The following is a 20531-nucleotide window of genomic DNA, read 5'->3' as shown; positions in this document are numbered from 1 at the left end:
ACACACACATTCATACACTGATGACGGAGGCTGCCATGCAAGGCGCCAACTGCTCATCAGGAGCAATTTGGGGTTCAGTATCTTGCTCAAGGACACTTCGACATGCAACTAGGGGGAGCCGGGATTCGAACTGGTGACCTACTCATCACTAGACGACCCGCTCTACCCACTGAGCCACAGCCGCCCCAAAAGTAGGTAAGTAATTTTCTTATTCATTAGTTAACTAATTCATTCGTAACAAGTCATTAATGAATCAGATTAATTAAACAGTCATTTAGGTAGTAAGGAGGGTCATTTTTGGCATTCGGTGCACAAGATAATTGGTAAGTAAGTGAGTCAGTTAGCCAGTAAGTAATGAACTCACAGTGAGGTGTGGGACAGTGCAGGGGTGTGCGTGTGTGTGCGTGTGTTCAGTATCTCTACAGGTAACTTAAAGGCCTTTAAAATCAGGTTCTACATAAATTATTCAAAAGTAGTGACAGCTTGATGAGCCAATGAGAACACAGACTCACCAGGATCCGCCCCCCAGGTCGACCCTGACTGGCTACTGAGACACCCAACCACATGTCCTCAATCACGTCCTCAGACAGGTTCACGTCTGAAACAGAGAGGAGAGGTCATTAAACTAGATTACATCCACTCAGACAGCAGCTGCCATGTCTCACTGAGGGATGGACTACCCATAATGCACCAGGACAAAGACACAGACAGCAGCTGCCATGTCTCACTGAGGGATGGACTACCCATAATGCACCAGGACAAAGACACAGACAGCAGCTGCCATGTCTCACTGAGGGATGGTCTACCCATAATGTACCAGGAGAAATAAGATCACAGATAAGCTTGAGAAGCACAGAAGTGCTTTATGTGAATATAATAGCAGTGAGTTCAGCAGCTCGAGTGACTGAGCAGATCTGTTACTGCTAGAACTGCATACAGTACTAGTACCAGTGCCAGTACTGTACTGTGCTGTAGAACTGTTAATACACTACTACTACTACTACTTAGAGCTGGTAAATATGGTTCCTTTTAAGGATTCGAGTCATTATGAGTCACTGACTAAATTGAACCGGGTTGTGCGAGTCACTTGAGTCAGTAGCCCTTTTTACACAGTGTCTCCGCTAGGGGTGGGAATTGATAAGTTTTTATCAATATCAATGCCATTGTCGATTCTGCCTATCAATTCAATTCCTTATCAATTCTCATATCGATTCCTGAGTAGTTCATTGAGCGGCAAAAAGGAGTTCTACACAGTCTTCTGCACCAAAAGCAACCATTTCATTTTTTCCCCAAATTATGTCTGCACAAGACTGTGAACATGAACTCATTCAACTCAAACATACAACCAAAAACTGTGTATGCTGCTTGCAGTTGCAAGGCCACAGTGCACAAATGCAGGATATTTAATGTCAACGTTGTCAATGGAGGTCCCAGTGGAGCTTGTTTGACCAGCAGCAACGCAGGCGCCCTAACACGATATTACAGCATTATTAATAATATATTTAATTTATATAGCGCCTTTTAGGGTACCCAGGGACACTTAACAAAGTGAAACAAACAAAACAAAGAACAAATTGGGCGCCTGTCAGTCCGCACGGAGGGAATAGCACCGTCCTTATAAACAGATTTGAGTTTGGAGGTCCCGTCCAACATCGCCGCTGCCGGGGGAGAGCACAGCAGCAGAGGAGAGTGATAAAGGAGCCAGGTGAATAACCCCGAGGTAGTGGTGGAGGGAGGACCAACGGAGCAACGATGGACAGCCTACAGAGTATTGAGTACATCGGTTTGAAAGTTAGCGTTGCTAGGCTAACAGCTGATCAACGAGGCTAACAGCTGATGGCGGGGCTAGCAGCTGATCAGGGGAGAAAGGTGAGTCCATGGAGACAATTGTTCAGGTGTGCAGCCTTCAAAGTTAGTAGCACAGTCCCAGAGCTTGTAGGGACAGCTTGGCTTTACATCTCTCCAAAAAAAAGCAGTTTTGCTACGAATTGAGAAGCAGCGATTTTTTAGTAGCGTCCTCTCGCATCCAGGTTGATTGCACTGATTACAAACAGCAGAATAGATCGCTTCTTCTTCTCCATGATGCTGCCTCGCGGTTTAAGCCCGAGTCATCAGGGAGTGTGATGCAAATGTACCGCGACGCAAAATTTCCTCGTGCAGGCAGGGAAATGAGTGAATCGTTAAGAAGAATTGATAACGCCGGAGGCTACAATTCCGATGGAATTGGTCAGTCGGAACCGGTTCTGGGTCGGAACCGGTTCTCGATTCCCACCCCTAGTCTCCGCATTATCTCCAGAGCGGTGGTTCGCCAATTCTCCGCTGATGGTGATTCACACAGAGAAGCATCTCCGCCGTTCCGCCATGTAATTTACACAGAAAGCTGGCGCTGCAGCTCCTAAAAAGGCGTGACGGTACTAGTCGTGTTGATGACGTTGGTGTTTCCCAGGTGTTCCCCCTGTAAATCTAAACCCGTGGACAGTTAATAATCATATGGATGCTGTTATAATGTCTAGTGATTGAGATCCTGACCCACCAAACATCCTGGAAAGTGACAAAGTTACATTTTTAGCGCTAAATTACGTAATTACACATAATCACCATCAGTAAACTGGACGCTGTCTGACTCCGTCACTCGCGGGGACGGAGGCTCGGTCAGGAGGGCTGACGGTCGCAGTGATTTATTTTTATCACAAACACTCGGTGAGTTAAAGTTTTTGCCGGTGACAGACGCTGTTTTTCCCGACACGCCCTCGCTCCGCGCCTCCGGCTTATCTGTTCACACTGGGACGGCTCACCAATAATGCAGCCCTGATACTACCTCCAGAGGCGGATCAGCACCAGATACTAAAATAAAATAAAATAAAATAAAATAAAATAAAACAAAACAAAATAAAACAAATAAATAATAGAGTACTGAGGTAGGAAAGGTGTAAATGGATAAAGTTCCCAAATAGAGATAATAATAGCATACTTACAATATACTACTTAATATTCATATATAATATTTATATATAAATTATTTTATTTTGCAAAGATCTTGAACATTGTGTATGTTATTTCAGAAGTGGAAGAATGGCCTCTGTTGTACTATGACGGGGATGTGCTTTTCACGCTGAAGGGTTAGGGTAAGGAGGAAGGAAGAGGGCAAGGAAGAGACTTCACTTGCTCGTCTGCTACTCATTCGGAACGTAGCCGGTTGTTTGCGCTATCCTGCTCTGACTAGAGTCGCGTGCATTTCTGGCATCGTGGCTTGCAAGCTAGTGCTACGAGTCGGCTGTGTTTCTGGCAGCGAGGCTCACGAGCTTGCACGCAAGCCGGTGCGGGAAACACTAGTAGCAAGCTCGTAGCAAGCCTGGGGCTATTGGGCTACGAGCTTGCTATGTATACGGCTCTGTGTGACGCTATTTATCATTTTAGATTTGATTATAGTAGGACTCAGGTGATTCGAGTTAATGATACTAGAGATTCGCGACTCGCAGGTTATTTTAATGAGCCGGGTTAAAGATCCGGATGAGTCACGATTCATACACCTCTACTACTACACTACTACTGCTACTGCAAAGAGTGTGGCATTAAAGGTGAGTCTTACCTGGGTCAATGAGCTTCATTCTGCTGCAGTCTGATTGGTCAGCAGTGATCTGACAGCTGTACACTCCTCCTGTTCGATTGGCTGGAACATTAGGCTCCGCCTTGTCCCTGGGTGCTCCGATCAATAGCCTGTCAGGATGAGACAGTAGAAGGTGAGTTGAAGCTTCTTCCTGGAATGTCCTGAAGAAAGCTGTTTAAAACATCCTAGAACTCTTTCAAGGATTCCGTGACTTTTCCAGGACCTTTGTAAAGCAGACTTCTGACTTCTGTCATGAATCTTAGTTCTTCTGACACTTCTGGAATAAGTGAAAAGACGTGTGAAGGACATCCAGGACACACACACACAGACACACAGACACCCCCACCACCCCACCCCCACCCCCACACACACACTTTTAGACTTTTGTTCATTGCTGATTTAAATGCTGTAAAATTATATTTTAATGAGTTGAAAAGTCTCCCCCTCACACCAGACCTCTTACTGGACTTGACCAGACTGGACTGGACTGGATTAACTGGCCTGTGCTGGTCCCTGCTGAACTGGACTGGAAACACTGAAACAATATGTGAAATGTGTCCAAACAGCTGAGAATTCATTTAAAGTGTGTGTGTATGTGTGTGTGACAGGAAATTAAACTCATTCAGATAGCACTACACACACACACACACACACACACACACACAGTTGTAAGATCAGGGCTCCAGCTGAACACACAGCAATTGATCCAGGTCTCTCTGTGACCTCTGACCTCAGATCAGATCAGACGTGTTACCATGGTGATGGTGTCATTTGTCAGAGCTGTGACTTCCTGTTTGATCTGATGTCATGTGACCTGACAGACTGATATTAAAACAACAGTTTTAACTCTTCAAGGACTCCTGGAACATTGACAAGAATCCTGGAACATCCTCAAGGACCACTCAACCTCCAAAGGAGCCTTTAAACCTTCCCTGTCATAATTATTGATCAGACATTGATTTCCAACAAATCACAGAGGGAGACACTTGATGGGATGAGCCAGTCAGAAGAAACATTTACCTCTTGACCCCTGAACTCCCAGAGGGAACAAGATTAATGTGTGTGTGTGTGTGTGTGTGTGTGGTCCATTAGCAGCCAATCCAATTAGAGAACATAAAGAGCCAGTCGTCATGGTGACTTTAGAGACAGAGAGCTGTGTGACCTCTGAGTGACCTCTACACTCTGGACCAAGGAGAGAGACTGTGAGGGGGAGATGAGTGAGACAGGTGAGACAGGTGAGACAGGACACTGTGGACATTATTCAGAGACCTTTGGAACTAAAGACTCTCTAAACACGTCTTGAAGAACATCAACAACATCCTTGACAATTCATCGAATCTCCTCCAGAACCACTAAGCACTTCAGCAAGGACTCATTGAATTGCTTTAAAGACTCCTTGAACCTCCAATTGGCTTTCCATGACCACTCAGTTTTTTTCTCAATAACCCTGAAACTTCCTCAATAACTCTTTGAAGCTCCTCAGCCTCAGCTGATGTTTTCTCAGATTTCAGGAAATCCAACACATTATTAACACTTCGGGGCATTCACCTGACTGTGTGTGTGCATATGTGTGTGCATATGTGTGTGTGTGTGTGTGTGTGTGTGTGTGTGTGTGTGTGTGTTTGTGTGTGTGTGTGTGTGTGTTTGTGTGTGTGTGTTTAAATTCCTTTTGTGTAACAGGGTAAAAGTCTTTTTCATCTACAGAACCCCTCATGCAACACATTATTACACCACAGTGTGCATACACACACACACACACACACACACACACACAGATGACTGTCTGTCATACTGAAGCTTTTCTCAACAACTTTCATCAGATCAATACTAAATCAGCAGCATCGTCACGGTAACAGCGCATGTGTTCACAGCTGCTGTGTGTGTGTCACAATGTGTGACAGGTCACACGATGTTAACAGGATTTAGATAGATGGACTCATTGCTCATCTCAGCGATCAGTCAGAGTGTTTGCGACACAGACGGACATGTTGACATGTCGACTGGAGGCTGGGAATCGAACCTTGACTGTCTGATTCATGGATGATCGCTCTACCTGCTGAACCACGATCGGCTATGAAACTGCACAGAAAGGCCAGTTATGAGAAATTTGTGATCGTTGGTTCTCTGTACTGATCAATAAGTGATTTTCATCATGTCACTGACCTGTGAACAATGACATTCCTTATTAAGATCAGATTTTCATGATAGCAATTTTATTTATAGAACGTTTAAAACAGTCAATTTCATCTCTAACAGAGTCTAGAAACGTTCTGCTGGCAGCCGGTTGCTAGTTTGTGTGAGGTCAGCTCTTCTTCTTCTGTTTCATCATCGCCGACTGTCACACCGCCAGAACAAAAAGAAACATAATTAAAGAAGTAATGGATTATTAAATCTGATATCATCTGATCCAGCTGCTGCTGTGAGCTGGTTGACTCAGATTAATATAAATAAACTTCAACATGTTTCAATTTTTCACAAAGACCAATGAAAGAACAGAAGCTGACAGGAAGTGATGTCACGAGATGTCAGCACGTGTGTCAGACAGGTTTGAGACAGACAGGTGTGAACTCACAGGTAGTTGTCTGTCTTCGGGTCCTGGTGCAGAGCCACAGACAGCCCGAACAGACTTCCGTCTCCGCCCATCTTCAGCACTGGGAATGACGTGTCGAGGTTCAACGCCATGCACACACCTACCCACACACTCAGCAGCACACACACACCTGTCGCCATGGAGATGCACACCTGAGAGGATGAGAACACCAGGTGAGCGTGAGATGGGTCACAGTTAATTGAACTTGATGAAAGACAACACTGTTGCGCAGCAGTGATTCTTGATTGGCTGTCTGAGGTTGTGTGACCAGCTGATCCCACGCCTGACTGACTTCCTGTTGCTCTGCCCACTGGCTCAGAAAATAGAACGTAATTCATCATTACGGTGCCGACATATTTAAAAAGTATTCTTACCTCAAAAAACAAAAACAAAACTGTGATTAATTCTTTAGTTTACATTTTTTCTACATTATTTTCACTATTCATCGAATCATTGGTTAAGTTTATTAAATAAGAGTCTTCTAATGTCTTATTTTGTCTCTTCATTCAATGAAAAGCAGCAAATCATCACGTTGAACGAGCTGGAAGCAAACAACTGAACGGATTCTGGGAACAGGTTGCTATTTTCAATATTAGGGTTACGGTTAACCCAGAAATAGTCAAATGCTTCATTCGACGATCACTAACCCTAACCCTGAAAAAAGGGTGTTTCCCTGATGGCTGATATCATTGATAGAATTATTGGAGGCCTGGCAGATGGGTGTTGTTTTCATCAGGCTCCACTAAAACGTGTCGAACACAAAGACAGCAGAGCTTTAAACGATCATTGAGGGGCGCCGTTTAGCTCAGCTGGTAGAGCAGCGTCCCACGTATGGAGGCTTTGTCCTCGCTGGGGCGGCCCCGGGTTCAAGTCCAGGCCTGGGGCCCTTTTCTCTGTGTCACTCTGCCTCTCTCTCTCTCTCTTATCCTGTTTCCTGTCATCTCTTCAGCTCTTCTTACAATAAAGACCATATATACTTTAAAAAAGAATTGTGGAACACATTTCAACTGATCGATGAACCAACCAATCGTTGCTGCTCCACCACTGAAAGTCGTTGTGTCTGATAAGTGAATCCAGTGAAATGAAAGATAGTCATCAGAGAAATATGAGTTCATGAGATGAAAACAGATACATGAAAGATACATTTGTTGATTCGATGACTTCAGAGATATTGTGAATAATTTGAGCTCAATTTAAAAAGCAGAAAAAGAAAGTCAAACCTTTGTCTCCTCCTGTCTTTTTAATAAAAACTGATCAAATGTTCCTCAGCAGGTTGTTGGTTTGATTCCCTCTGAGCTACGTCTGATGTCTCCTCCGTCTGCTCACTGACTGATCCTCCTCTCTCGATACTCCTCCTACAGGACTCTCCACACTCCTCTCTCTCTCCTCTCATTCTCATTCTTCAGTTGTGCTCGCTCGCCCTTAAATTAAATCATGTCTCTCTCTCTCTCTCTCCCTCTGTTAACCCGCCCCCCACACACACACACACACACACACACACACACACACACACAGACACACACACACACACACACACACAGACACACACACACACAGACACACAGACACACACACACACACACACAGGTCCTAAATGGCTTCAGGACATTCGGGCGTGCGAGGGCACCTTGATTGTCTTTCTCTACACACACACACACACACACACACACACACACACACTCCTGTTTCATGTGTGTGTGTGTGTCAGTGAAGGTGAAAGTGAAGGTTTGACTAACATTATGAGCTGAACTGTGACTGCCCACACACACACGGCTTATTTCAGCTTCCTGTATTTGGGATGACTTCCTCTTTTTATCCTTTATCTGATTTTCACCACACACAGACACACACACACACACACACACACACACACACACACACACACACACACACAGCTATACTTGTGAGGTAAAACGAAAGTATGACATGATTGTACGCAGACAACAGAGTCGGCTGTGTGACAAGAGGCATCTGAACAGGTTTGTGCTTGAGGAATAAATCTTTTTTGATGCCACTCTGTTGAATCCTTCAGAGGCAGCGAGCGACTGTTTTCATGTTGTAGGCTTGTCAATCGCTGCAGCATTCGAGCCAGTGATTAATATGGAGCATGAAGCCATAATTGGTGGTTTCAAATACCTTTACCGACTCATAAAGCATGTAATTGCCCACCAATTAACTTTTAACACTAATTTAATGCAAGGCAGTATGGAACCACTGTAAAGTCTACTACGTCATAAATCTGTTACCTATAGGGCACTGCCATCAGTCAGCTGATGGCCTGTGTCAGGCCCCTGTCACAAAAAAAAGAAATGCGTCGCTGCCGGTGGGTCGCCCTCCCAACCTACAACCGGGCTTAGCAAGTTTTCTGCGGGAAACCCTGATCTCCATAGTCAAAAGCCTTTTCCATGAGTTAGGTGTAGCTCTTTCAGAAGAAAAAACAACAGGCCCTTGCACACGCTTAGAATTTCTCGGCATAACCCTCAATAGTGTGCTCATGCAAGTGTCACTGCCACAAGACAAATTGACTCGCATCAGAGAAGCTATTAAATCCTGGTCTGCTTCTACAATTTTCTCTAAAAGAGATCTTTTATCTCTAGGCCACCTTAATAAGAGACACTGTTTTAGACGAAGTCTGTCGCTCAGATCTGCAGTTCTGGGCCTTGTTATGTGATGGATGTAATGGTATTTCTTTCTTTTATAATGACTTTGTGGAGACTTCTGATTCCCTCCAGTTTTTCACTGATGCGGCCCCTTCTGTTGGTTTTGGAGGGTTTTACATTAACGAGTGGTTTGCAGACATCTGGCCACCTGAAATGCAGTCCCTTAGTAACAAATCCAAATCCACTGCTCTTTATGAGCTTTACCCTATTGATGTCGCTTGTTCGCTATGGGGCAGCAGACGGACCAGGAAACAAATTATGGTGTTTTGTGACAACGCTGCTACAATAGAAATAATCAATGAGGGGCGATCTAAAATACCAATAATTAGCAGTCTCATGCAACGTTTAACTTGGACATGCATTCTAAACATGTCAAAAGAACATGTTTAGACAAAAGAACATTCTAATTCTGCGAGCTACTTTAATTCCTGGTCATGAAAATTGTGTAGCTGACGCTCTCGCTCGCTTTAAATTCCAAGTACTGAAATAATAATAATAATGATAATAATAATAATAGTATTTCCTTTGTGAGCCTTTTTTGCAGTATTACACCCTGTCTGTTCTGTCCAGAGTATTAAGGCCACAGGAAAACAAATTTAAGGGTGAATTTATTCTCTAATTTCTGAGATTAAAGTCAGAGAAATTCAGACTTTTTCCTGCATATATTTTATTTTTACCCCTGTATTATTGTTATCTTTTTTCAGTGGCCCTAATACTCTTCCAATCTTCCGTAGTTCTGTCATTCTGCTTGGTGACTAAATACTAAATGGAAAATTAAACTATTAACAGTTGTGAATGTATTTTTCGACACTGGCTCAACCCTATTTAGTCATCGTGCTTTTTGCTGTGTGTTGCAGGTGTTTGCCGAGTTCAATAGGGTAGTCACCAAGAACCTACAGTTGGACTTCTTTCAGGCCCTGGACTGCCACACACCATGCTTTGTCGAGATCTTCAAGGCAAAGAAAGCAAGTGTGGGACAGACCCTGACAGAGTTGGTGCAACAAATTGATGCAGGAGTAAGTCTATGAAAGGCTTCTTCTCTCTCTATTTCTCATGGTAAATTGACTTCAAATAGTTATTGCTGTTTTGCTGCTTTTTTTTTGCAACAACGATGGTTAGGGGGGTAGAAGATGGGAGGATATGGCTAGATGGGCACCAGTAGTACTTTATTTTTATTGTTATTTTTTTAGTCGCCAGGAACATTCCTAGTGGGGGTGCATTCTGATGGTGTGAAGCTAGTTTTTGGCCTTGAATAACTTGTTTTCCTGGTGGAAGTAAGGAGACACTGAGACTCAAATAATGCAGTGACACTTATTTAGTATAGAATTTCACAGACATTTCTGTATTGTAGCTTTTGAATGCTGCATTATCTAAAGCTTAATTTGTTCATCATCCACCTCTAGAAACCAGATGTGACGGCTATGCGCACCATTGTACTCCGAGGCCTCCCTGTTCTACTTGGTGATGACCCCAGTGACTTCTACAACACCTGCTTCGTAAGTTCTCAGAGGAGCATCTTACAGTTATGGGGAAATTTGATTTGTATTTGCCAGTATCTCAATGAGAGTGAGATGGGGAAAAAAAAAAAAAAAAGGTAATACTGAATATATCCATGAGTTCAGTACAGACATTGGCATGGGCTGCTTGCTAACTGACAGTTTGGTGTATGCCAACAGGGTGAAGTTACCAGCTTAGCTCCTGTGAAGTGAGAGGAATACATCTTTCATCTCTAAAACAGAGTTATTTAAGTACAAGACCTTGTACATATTCTTTTTGTAATTTCTGTTTTGTTTTGAATGATGCAGTAGAGACACAGTAAATCCAGGGGGAGAGAGAGGGGATGATGACATGCAGCAAATGGCCCAGGACAGATTCAAACCCGTCTCTGTGGTAAGGACACAGCCTAAGTATGTGATACATACTCTACTAGGTGAGCTGCCAGAGCCCTCCTGACCTTGCCTATTTGATTTAAGATTTAAAAAAGAGCAAAAAAGTATATTTTAAATGCAGATGCATTTGGTTTGTCTGGTAGTTCACCTGGTAGAGATGTATAACATATCAAGGCTGAGTCCAAACCACAGCATCTGGGGTTTGATTTGGAAGGAGCGCTTTGGTGCATGTTTCCTCCTCTCTCCCCCCAGCATTTTCTGTCTCTCTACTGTCACTATCAAATGAAGCAGAAATGTCAAAAAAAAATCTTAAATGTTTTCTAGATTGATATAGTCCATTGGCTGGCTTCCAGCTGTTAGCATCGCAACTTAGCGCAAATGGCAGTGAATATTTTGTTCACTTTTACCGAGTATGCCACTGCCATTGTTTGCGCTGAACTAAGCCCCGATGTTAAGAGCTGAAAGCTAGCTACTGGATGTACAGACACAAAAAAGATATTGATCATGTTGTCTAACTATGAAAATGATAGAGAAATTTTCCTTTAATGCGCAAGGCTAAAAGGCAGTGTCGGCAGGACAGATGAAATGGTGACAATTTCGAATTGACAATTTACAACATTTCCCTGTTGTAATGTTTTTGTTTGGTTTCATCACAGGATTGTGACACTGATGAGACCTGGGCACAAGTATCTGTCGGGGTTCTGACTGTCGTCTGTGAAGATGTGCAACTCACTCCAAATCAGCTCCACCTTCACCCAGTGTCTACTGCCAATATTGTTGAGGGAGGTATTGTAATGGATGATCTCCCGAACCTACCCGAGGCACTTTGCCTCTTGTTTGGACTGTCATATGCTTTACATTTGGACTACCCTAAAGCCATGAAAAACACTTTCGACTTCATTCAAAGAGTGATGCTCGGCTTGGGAGAGAACAAACTCCCACCAAAACTGCAAAGTCTTAAAAATCTCTTGTTGAGTTAGAATGCAAATGTACGACTGGTGACATTTGGCAAATCTCACTTGTTCATGAGTGGATTCAGTTGTTTTTTACTGTTCACTAAATTAAGACACTCCACTCAAATTGTCAGCACATGGGTTCATCAGCAAGTTACTAGAGGCTGTAGATGTACATATATTCATTCACACATATGTGAGATCGTTTGCCAGTCATTACCCTCTCAGGTTTTTGCGCTTGTTGAAGCCACTTTAAACCTGTCGGCATGTTGTGTTGTTTTTTTTTTATACTTTTAATTTAGTGATTTATGAGTAACATTATTCAGGGATACAAAGGTGCAATTGTCAGAATGTTGGTTCTTTAACCATTGTGGTCTATAAACTGTTAGTTATTACAGTTTTTAAGCTGTATTATTGATATTACAGTTGTGTTAAAATGTTATTAAAGGCAGTCTTTTAAAAAAAAAGTTGAAAAGGAAGAAAAATCAAAACAGTTGATATAATTGAACTTTGTTTGCATGGTTTTAGCAAGTACGTCAGATTGCTGTTCAAGTAAATATAACTTAGAAATGCTAAGTTGGTCCAACTTAGATAGGTGTTTTATATTGTCTAAACACTGAGTAAATTTCACATGCAATGATTTAGTAGATTAAAATAGTAATTCTGAGTAGTCTTTACTAAGTTCAGAGTACATCTAAAGAAAGTTATCAAGTACACTCTACTTGATTGTTTTAGTTGCTTAAACTCATTTATAAGTGTACTCTATGAAGGAAATAGTAGTTAGTACAACTTAAAATACCTAGTTCTCTTTACTTGGTTTTTTAAGTGCAATCGGTTTGCATGCTTTTTTTAAGTAATGATAACTAATTGGATTTTACAGTGTAATTTTTTATTTTTTTATTTTTGGTGATTTTTTTAACGATTTATGGATAACAGAGAAATGTTCTTACCTGCATCAGGAATTCCGTCACGTCCTGTCAGGCATAAATCTGGACTATGGAATTAGATTTGTGCCAAAATGAACAAACAAAACTTCTTAAATGTAAAACAAAAACAGGAATTTGAGAGAACATAAAACTCATTTCAAAAATAAAACTTAGAACTTGCAATCAAATAATTTGTCAAATAGTGTAAAATATTGGTCTTTTACTCTTCTAATAATGCATTATTTTGTTTACGGTTCCCTCTGCTGGTCTCTCTCCGCACAGACTTTTGCGCTGACTCTCAGCTTTGTGCTCTCTCTGCAGCTCTTTCTCGTTTGCGCTCTCTGACTTTTTGTTTGCAGTTTTGGCACAAACCTCTCGGGTAGGCGGGCCTTTTCAGCAGAGCGTCCCCATTGGCTAGTTAGATTTTGACTGACACAGCTCAGTACCTATGTGTAGGTAGCTAGCTCGCTAAACGACCCTGGCTTTCAAACGGAGAGAAGAAGAGATGACGACAACAATGAAGAACAACAGTAACAACCCACAACAAGAAAAACTAATGAAATGGAAGTAGTTATGACATACATATATTGTTCTTCATTGTCGTTGTCGTCACCGTCATCTCTTCTACTACACTGTAAAAAAAAACTAGTTGTTTCAACTAACAAAAGTTAGTGTCCGGGCTGCCTTAAAATTTGAAGTTAGCTGAACTTGTTAAGATTAGTTGAGACAATAGTGTAATGATTCAAAACAAATAAACTTTTCAAGTCAAATAAACTTAATCTATAGTTTACGTAACTTAATCAAAATTCAGTTCCTATTGAATAGGCTATATGCACACAGTGGTGCTGACGTAGTTCCGGTAAAATCTCAGCCAGCTACTCCACTTCCGCTCCCCGTACAGTTGACAGGATTTTTGGAGAAATGGCGGCATCGTCCCAGAAAAACAAATTAAAATTCCAACGCACAGATAGCACAACAGCTGAGCATTGTTGTGTACCTTTGTGCCAAGCCTCGAGTAAGTAGTATGAAGCAGCGATTTGGCATTCACCGTTTTGCTGGCTCGGACAGCGACATCCATTTTTTCACCAGGTAAGCTAACCAGCAGACTCAGATTAGAGGTAACGTTAGATGCACTATAATGTGTTAAATTTACAGACAAATTCACCTGTCCCGATTAAAGTTTAATGGCTGATTAATAAAATTAGAATTCAGCAAACCTACTTGGTTATTGTTATTGTCAAATGTACTCCTGATTGTTGTCTAATACTACTGTCATGTATTAGTTGTGCAGTAGCAGCATCCATAGTATAGACTGTGTGGATAATGAAGACTGATGTTATCATATATTTTTCGTACTTTTTAGTAAAAATCATTGTAGACACTGATACACTGTATAAATGGTGACATCTTAATTGTTTTTCTATAGGTTTGCATCCCATGACCTTCTCATGCGCTTCTGGGCACAAGTAGAGCCTGCACTGCCTTCCATGGTCAGTGTAACACAAGCACAGAGAGGTAGCTTCACAGAGCCAGCTCCCACTGCAGTAAGTTATAATAATAATGTTGTTGTTATTATTATGATTATTATTATTATTATTGATGATGCACCACAGAGCATCACAGGAAGTTATTCCTGCCTTTGGCCATGAAACGTTTTAACTCCTTGTTGTGATTGTCAGATACTGACAATAAGTTGAGAGAAGCATAATGTAATTAAAAATGTTCTTTTGAACAGACTCATTCCCTGCAGCCCATTGATGAGATGTTCATGTTTCTGAACTATCTTGCACTGGGTTCAAAACAGCGTGACCTTGCCGACCGATATGGAGTCCACCAGTCCACAGTCAGTCGCATAATAACAACTTGGAGCAACTTTCTGTACCCTCTACTTGGGGCAGTGAGAATCTGGATACCAGAGGAGAAAATCAGGGAACATTTGCCTACAGAGTTCAAGGACTATGCAGACACTACAGTCATCCTGGATTGCACGGAGCTGAGGTGCCAATGCCCGTCATCACCTGTTCTCCAAAGTGAAGAGTTCTCTGCATACAAGTCCCACTGTACTCTTAAAGGTCTGCTTGGGATTGCTCCTCATGGGGCGGTCACATTCATCTCACCACTATATGCTGGATCTATTAGCGACAAACAAATCACACGAGAGTCTGGAATTCTCTCCCTTTTGAGACCTGGGATGGCCATCATGGTTGACCGGGGTTTTCTTGTTGATGACTTTGTGCCATGTAAAATCTATAGGCCAGCATTTCTCTCTGGTCGATCCCAGATGTCTGCCTGTGAGGTCAGGGAGACCCAGGCCATTGCACGACTCAGGGTGCACGTGGAACGCCTCATACGCCGAGTGAAGGAACACAAGTTCTTTGACACAGAAATTCCACTCCGGCTTTTTGGCAGCATTAATCAGCTGTATTCCGTTGCATGTCTCCTGACGAACTATGAAAATGGGCCTCTTGTAAAGGCTTGGGCAAAGTAGCTTTTTTGAAGATGGCACCACCCATCCTGTAAATAGCAATTATCTGTGTATACTTACATGAAATCTGTTTTATATTGTTGATTATTTAATATTGGTTTATTGAAATACATTCACATTGTTCAATAATATTGAAATTAGTTGTATATTGTCTTGAATAAAATGTTAATCTTGTAAATGGAAAAATGTTTATATGTTTACAGTACATTAAATCTGTTTATATTGTTCAAGTTATCGAATATTTTTATTGAAATACATTTTACACTTTGTTCAATTTAACTGGTACTCAGTTTTTTTTTTTTTGCTCACCCACTTGTCAGTTCTACTCATTTACCTTTTATATAACAATTACTTTAGTTTATACAACACACAACCTTCCAATGCTAATCATTGCTTTATTAGTGAGAAAAATTAGATGAAGGATTAAGAGGCATAGGGAAATAGCAGATAATTACAAAGGTTATGATTACAGTAAGTTATTTCAAACTAAACATTCAAAAAGATGCCAACAGCATGTATAACAACAAATATTAGTTCTCTACAGAAAATGACCGATAAACATTTAATATCCACAAATTAAAACTATATACACTACAGACTATCCCTGTAACAAATCAAGTTGAGTAAGGCAGCGTGCAGGCCAGTTCTCTACTGCAGGGAAGCGTAGAGATAAAAATAAAAAAGAAATGGTCTATTTTCTCCTTGATGGTTGCTGTGATGTCCTTGTCTCTGGAAATCCTCTGAATGAACATGTCTTCCTGTGTGTAGACAACAAAGTCACACCATTCAAGGCCAGAAATCAACAGCTGGCCCTGGATCTGCCAAAAGTATGCATGAGATTTTCTGAGTGTATGTGTGCCCTCACTGATCTTAATGTATGGGCAGTCCACATAACTCAAAACATTCGGGCATTTAATTTCTACAAGGCGAAACTCTGGCTGCTCCTTGGGATCATACACGATGCCATTGGGTGATGACCCCATCCAAGCTGCGTCAGGGTGGATGAGTAACCCACAAGGGTAATGGTTTACCTCCCTTGCCCTGCAGTACTCTTCTACTGCTGCAGGTTCCATGTCCAGCCCCCTCCTCGTGTCTGCAGTCTGATGGCTGGGTCTCAGAAGCCTCTTTGCCAGATTTTCAGCAGAGGTCTCTCCCCTGGTGTGACAGCCCTCTCTGAATTTGGTGGAGGTGATGCGCAACCGCCTTAGTTGGTGCCACTCTGCACAGGAACTCTGCTTTTTTGTGCTGTTCTCAACTTTGTGAGCTGTCTCGAATGACGTTGCCATGGACATCATGTGGAGCTGCTGATGCTCAGAGTAGACAAAGGAACAGGTAGAGGGTCCCAGGCAGTAATTAGAGAGTGGCAGCTGTGGGGGAGAAGGGGCATCGGAGTGTGGACGGGTGTTTGGCACCATCTTTGTTGGCAAGTGATAGGACAACACACTTCCTTGTTGCACTTTACCAAACTTGGAGTCAACCAGTGGCACATTATTGGTTATGGCCATAGTCGTTATGAGAGGAGCCACATTGGAGGGAAGGTCACCGTAGACTTCATCCACCCTGAGCGTGGAAAGTTCAGGCAGAGCTGAACTGACTCCCTTATACAAGTTGCTCCTATGAAAAAGACAAAAAAAGAAAAGAAAGAACAAACTGATGAACTGGTTGTTTGCATAAAGTAAGCTAAAGTTTCAAATGAAACAGCTAAGAATAAATAAATATCTTATTTCTGTTTAGTTAGAAAGACTTTATTCGTGTGAAAAGCCTGAAAAGGTTTGGACTTTCTTACTTGATTGACTGACGATATAGATATTAACAATAAATGCTAAAATAACATTTATCCTGTAGAATGTAGCATATGATTACTTCATCTGGTATCTTACTGATATGATTACTATAGAAAATGTATTTTAATAACAACAACAATAATAATAATAATAATATTAACCTGATGCCGTCTACCAGTCTCCTTTCCTTAGGTCTAGCTGAAAGAATCACCATGTCATTCACCAGACCAGGTTTAACACCCTGCATTTAACAAAAAAGGTTTTCAGAAACATAAACAAATATCCATAAATAAATAAAACTATCATGTTAAAAATTTACTTACCATGGTTCTTGGTTTATGCCACTTCTGTTCCGTTTCTGTGCAGCTGTGTGTTGGGGGAACAGAGCTGCCACGTGGTTACATAAGGCTGTACCTGCCACACAGGTACACTGGCAGCCTTGTAACTGCACAGGATGGGAATCACTAAGTACAATCTGTGAAAATACACATCTGTTACAATACATACTGTACTTGCTGCAAGTGCAGTTAAACATTACAACGTTTAAAAAAAAAAATAAACAATACACTAGTGAACTTTTGTTATAAAGTAGAATACATGATTACAGTGAGAAAAATATGAATTAGACAAATTAACCAAACAATTACAGTTTATATGCAATTATATGTAAATCTGTAAAAACTGTAACCAAGTCATTTCTGATCTCATTTTTTACTTATTTAAAATGATAAGTACACAGAACATGTGTACAAGAAGTGACAGAACTCAGAACACAATATACTTTCTGTGAATCCCAATACTTTTACAGGTTTTTATACAGTAGTGCTATGGGGTATCATACAAATATATATTTAATGTAGCTTTTAACGGTATCAGATTTATAACATTGATGTGATTCACAGAAACTTCATTGCTTTGACATACAGTAACCTGTCTGTCTCATGAACCAGCCTGCACTGAACCTGCAGGTGAACTGTCCCTTACGCTCAAACTGTGAGGCTTTTGACTTTTCCTCATCGATCTGTAGCACTCAGACCTTATCTGCACTTCCCCTGATGAATCCTTGTTTGAAACTGAGATTGATAATGGTGTCAGTAAAACTGTTGCAGCGACTGACACGCAGACACATAGTGTTAGCAGTAACTTATCATGCTAGCACTGGCTAGTACAAAAACATGCTAACTTTATACGTCCAGATCTTACCTTCGTAGTTGTGGATATAGCTCGAAACGTACAATTCGAAGCCCTTCTCCTTCTTGGTGACCGAGGTCCGGCACGCTTCTTGAATGATGCGACCAACATCGTTGACAGTAATTTTAGGAAGATCTTGCAGAGATCAGGTGAAGAACGCCATCGCTTCGCTGTTTGTGTCTGTTTCCAGTAGCAACGATATCTTCCGGCGCTGGCCAGAAGTGATAGAGCTGGCTGAGTTGAAATGCGGAAGTGAGTGTGCATATAGCCTATTCTTAAGTTTAGTCAACACAATCTTAATTTCTTTCAACAGGAATTCCAAAACTGAAAATAATTAATCTACAGTTCACTCTACCTACAATGTTTAGCTTACCTAACTTTGTTATGTCAACTTCATTATACATTTATATTTGAGTCAACTTTCATAATTTAGTTCTGTTTAAGATTAAATGTACTACATATTTGGTAATTATCTTTCAACTTTATTTTAGATTATGCTCAAAGATCTTATCTCCATAGATTATTGGGTGTTCCAGTGAAACCAAATCAATTCCAATTCTTGAAAGCTTGAATAAAGCAGATCAAGACATCCCATCAGGTACAAAAAAGTGTTTCCTCAAAAACAGCACAAGCTTAGGGGTAAAACATCTCCTTAGAATGGGCACAAATGAGAACTATCAACTCATTACTTCTGTTGCTGTCTTTCAGAACATGAAAAAATATACAATAAAATTATTCACATCCAAACAGGTCAAAAAGGTTATATCTAAAGTCAACTTAGAACATTAGTCAACTTAGAACACAATTGAAAAGGTCTTAAATTCCTCCGACTAAGAATGTTAGTGACCGTTACAATACTAGAACAGAACTTGAAGGGATATTCCGGTGTAAATTTAATCCATCCAATCCATTAAAAACTTACACCGGAATATCCCTTTAAACAAAAACTCTCAGTCTCAGTGTAGTGTCTACTGAGTTTTTCGAAGAAGTCTATTCCTCAGTCCATGAACCCTTGCAGAGCAGTGCTCACCCCCGATGTTCTGGAGAACCTTCTGGATGACTTCGAACGTATATTGCAGCTCCTTCGCGTAGTCAATTTTCAGTGCATATAGCAGACCGATTAACATAACTACCGCATGAGAGTAGTCACTGATGCCACGCAGAACAATCTGTTGCTCCAGGACCAGCGATATGTCGAGCAGATCCTCTCCTTCTTTTACCAGGAGACTGCTGACATCCTTTCCCCCAGTCATGCTGTCCTCCATGTCTGTGGGCTTCACAAAGAAAGGCAAACATATTTTAGTATTAAGCATTTTTTAGTATTTGTCTAACCGTCTATGAGAAACAAGAACATGTTTCAGCATTATGGTATGCCGTTTAGGAAATTAAATATCTATGGAATGAATGTCTGAATATATGGAATGAAAACTGGCGCCATCTTTCAAATGGCCCATCAGCTTCAACCTGAAGTGTTATTTCCACCATCTCTCCTTCAAGAATGATGCATAATGTTCTTTAAGCAATGTTTTGTTGAACATCATCAGACTACTGACTTACTGAGAGACCCTACACGCACACACTCGTCACTTTAAGACTCTACTGTTTACTTTTAATATAAATAAAATAACTTTACATTTAAGAAAACAGATTAAAGTGCAAATGTTAAAAGATAAACAAGCAAAAAACAGAAAGTAAACGGTAGAGTCTTAAAGTGGGGAGTGTATGTGTGTGTCTGCGTGTGTGTGTGTCTGCGTGTGTGTGTATGCGTAGGGTCTCTCAGCAGGTCAGTAGTCTGATGGCATGCGGACAGAAGCTGTCTCTGAACCTGCTGGTGCTGGTTCGGATGCTCCTGAATAGAGCTGCGCAATATATCGTTTGCGCATCGCCATCGCGATGTATGTGTGTGCAATAGTCACATCGCAGAGCCTGCGATGTAGGACACAAATGAATTTATCTAATTTCAAAGGAACCTGACACACACTGTGCATGCGGAGTCTGCATGCACAGGGTTGCGCGACGCTCGGCAACGTCAGTCCGGGGGGGGCGACCGCTCGGCAACGTCAGTCCGGGGGGGGCGACCGCTCGTCAACGTCAGTCCGGGGGGGGAGACACGGACGTACGGACAGCCGGTCATCAACTCCGTCAGCCGGGGGACGGACGGACGCTCATCGCCGTCAGCCGGGAGCTCCTAGCCGTCAACCGGGGGACGGCGGACAGACGGACGGACGCTCGACACTGTCACGCACGGAGTATAGCGGCGCTGACCGAGCGGTATAGCGGCGCAGCGCCGCTGTTCCACCGTCTGGGGAGAACCCTGAAGGATGATATTGACCAAACAGATGTTCTGTGCCACAACGAGAGGTAACACAACTAATTTGTATTTACGTCGGTACCACACAGCAGAGTCCCGCACGGGTCTTTGCAAACCCGCACCCGCCATACTTAA

At 41.8% G+C, this 20531-nt stretch overlaps 3 protein-coding genes and 1 long non-coding RNA gene across 5 annotated transcripts in view; 2 read left to right on the top strand and 2 right to left on the bottom strand.

The window, feature by feature from the left end:
• The window catches only part of LOC115575629 (integrin alpha-3-like), a 39769-nt gene that overhangs the window by 17476 nt on the left and 1762 nt on the right, over positions 1-20531 (bottom strand). For both annotated transcript variants that reach the window (XM_030407850.1, XM_030407851.1), the window contains exons 3-7: positions 19116-19359; positions 7418-7655; positions 6180-6349; positions 3590-3717; positions 513-598 (exon numbers count right to left, since the gene is read on the bottom strand). In XM_030407850.1, coding sequence (XP_030263710.1) covers positions 513-598; positions 3590-3717; positions 6180-6337 — 372 coding nt within the window. In that variant the 5' untranslated portion in view covers positions 6338-6349; positions 7418-7655; positions 19116-19359. The remainder of the gene's footprint in view (positions 1-512; positions 599-3589; positions 3718-6179; positions 6350-7417; positions 7656-19115; positions 19360-20531) is intronic.
• Positions 9769-11691, top strand: LOC115575632 (uncharacterized). Its single transcript, XR_003982708.1, has 3 exons — positions 9769-9873; positions 10261-10353; positions 11403-11691. It is a non-coding gene; the product is annotated as an uncharacterized LOC115575632 (long non-coding RNA).
• On the top strand, positions 13589-15288 carry LOC115575631 (uncharacterized). The gene is made up of 2 exons (XM_030407852.1): positions 13589-14169; positions 14361-15288. Exons 1-2 carry the CDS (start codon positions 14074-14076, stop codon positions 15111-15113), a joined length of 849 nt encoding a protein of 282 aa, XP_030263712.1. The 5' UTR covers positions 13589-14073; the 3' UTR covers positions 15114-15288.
• Positions 15409-19350, bottom strand: LOC115575660 (uncharacterized). The gene is made up of 5 exons (XM_030407875.1): positions 19116-19350; positions 18130-18220; positions 17218-17281; positions 17056-17135; positions 15409-16724 (listed from the first exon to the last, which is right to left on the bottom strand). Exons 1-5 carry the CDS (start codon positions 19348-19350, stop codon positions 15725-15727), a joined length of 1470 nt encoding a protein of 489 aa, XP_030263735.1. The 3' UTR covers positions 15409-15724.

The sequence above is a fragment of the Sparus aurata genome, chromosome 23 (genome assembly GCF_900880675.1).
Source record: "Sparus aurata chromosome 23, fSpaAur1.1, whole genome shotgun sequence".
NCBI lineage: Eukaryota > Metazoa > Chordata > Actinopteri > Spariformes > Sparidae > Sparus > Sparus aurata.
Note: the sequence above shows the minus strand (reverse complement) of the source record. Positions and strands in the feature narration are given on the sequence as shown.

Excerpts from the sequence above, each read along its gene's own strand:
- LOC115575631 (XM_030407852.1), top strand. The coding sequence starts at position 14,074 with ATGCGCTTCTGGGCACAAGTAGAGCCTGCACTGCCTTCCATGGTCAGT. Across the intron at positions 14,170-14,360 it reads CAGAGCCAGCTCCCACTGCA|ACTCATTCCCTGCAGCCCAT; the intron begins GTAAGTTATAAT and ends TCTTTTGAACAG.
- LOC115575660 (XM_030407875.1), bottom strand. The coding sequence starts at position 19,350 with ATGGAGGACAGCATGACTGGGGGAAAGGATGTCAGCAGTCTCCTGGTA. Across the intron at positions 17,136-17,217 it reads GGCATAAACCAAGAACCATG|GGTGTTAAACCTGGTCTGGT; the intron begins GTAAGTAAATTT and ends TGTTAAATGCAG. Across the intron at positions 16,725-17,055 it reads AGACTGGTAGACGGCATCAG|GAGCAACTTGTATAAGGGAG; the intron begins GTTAATATTATT and ends TCTTTTTCATAG.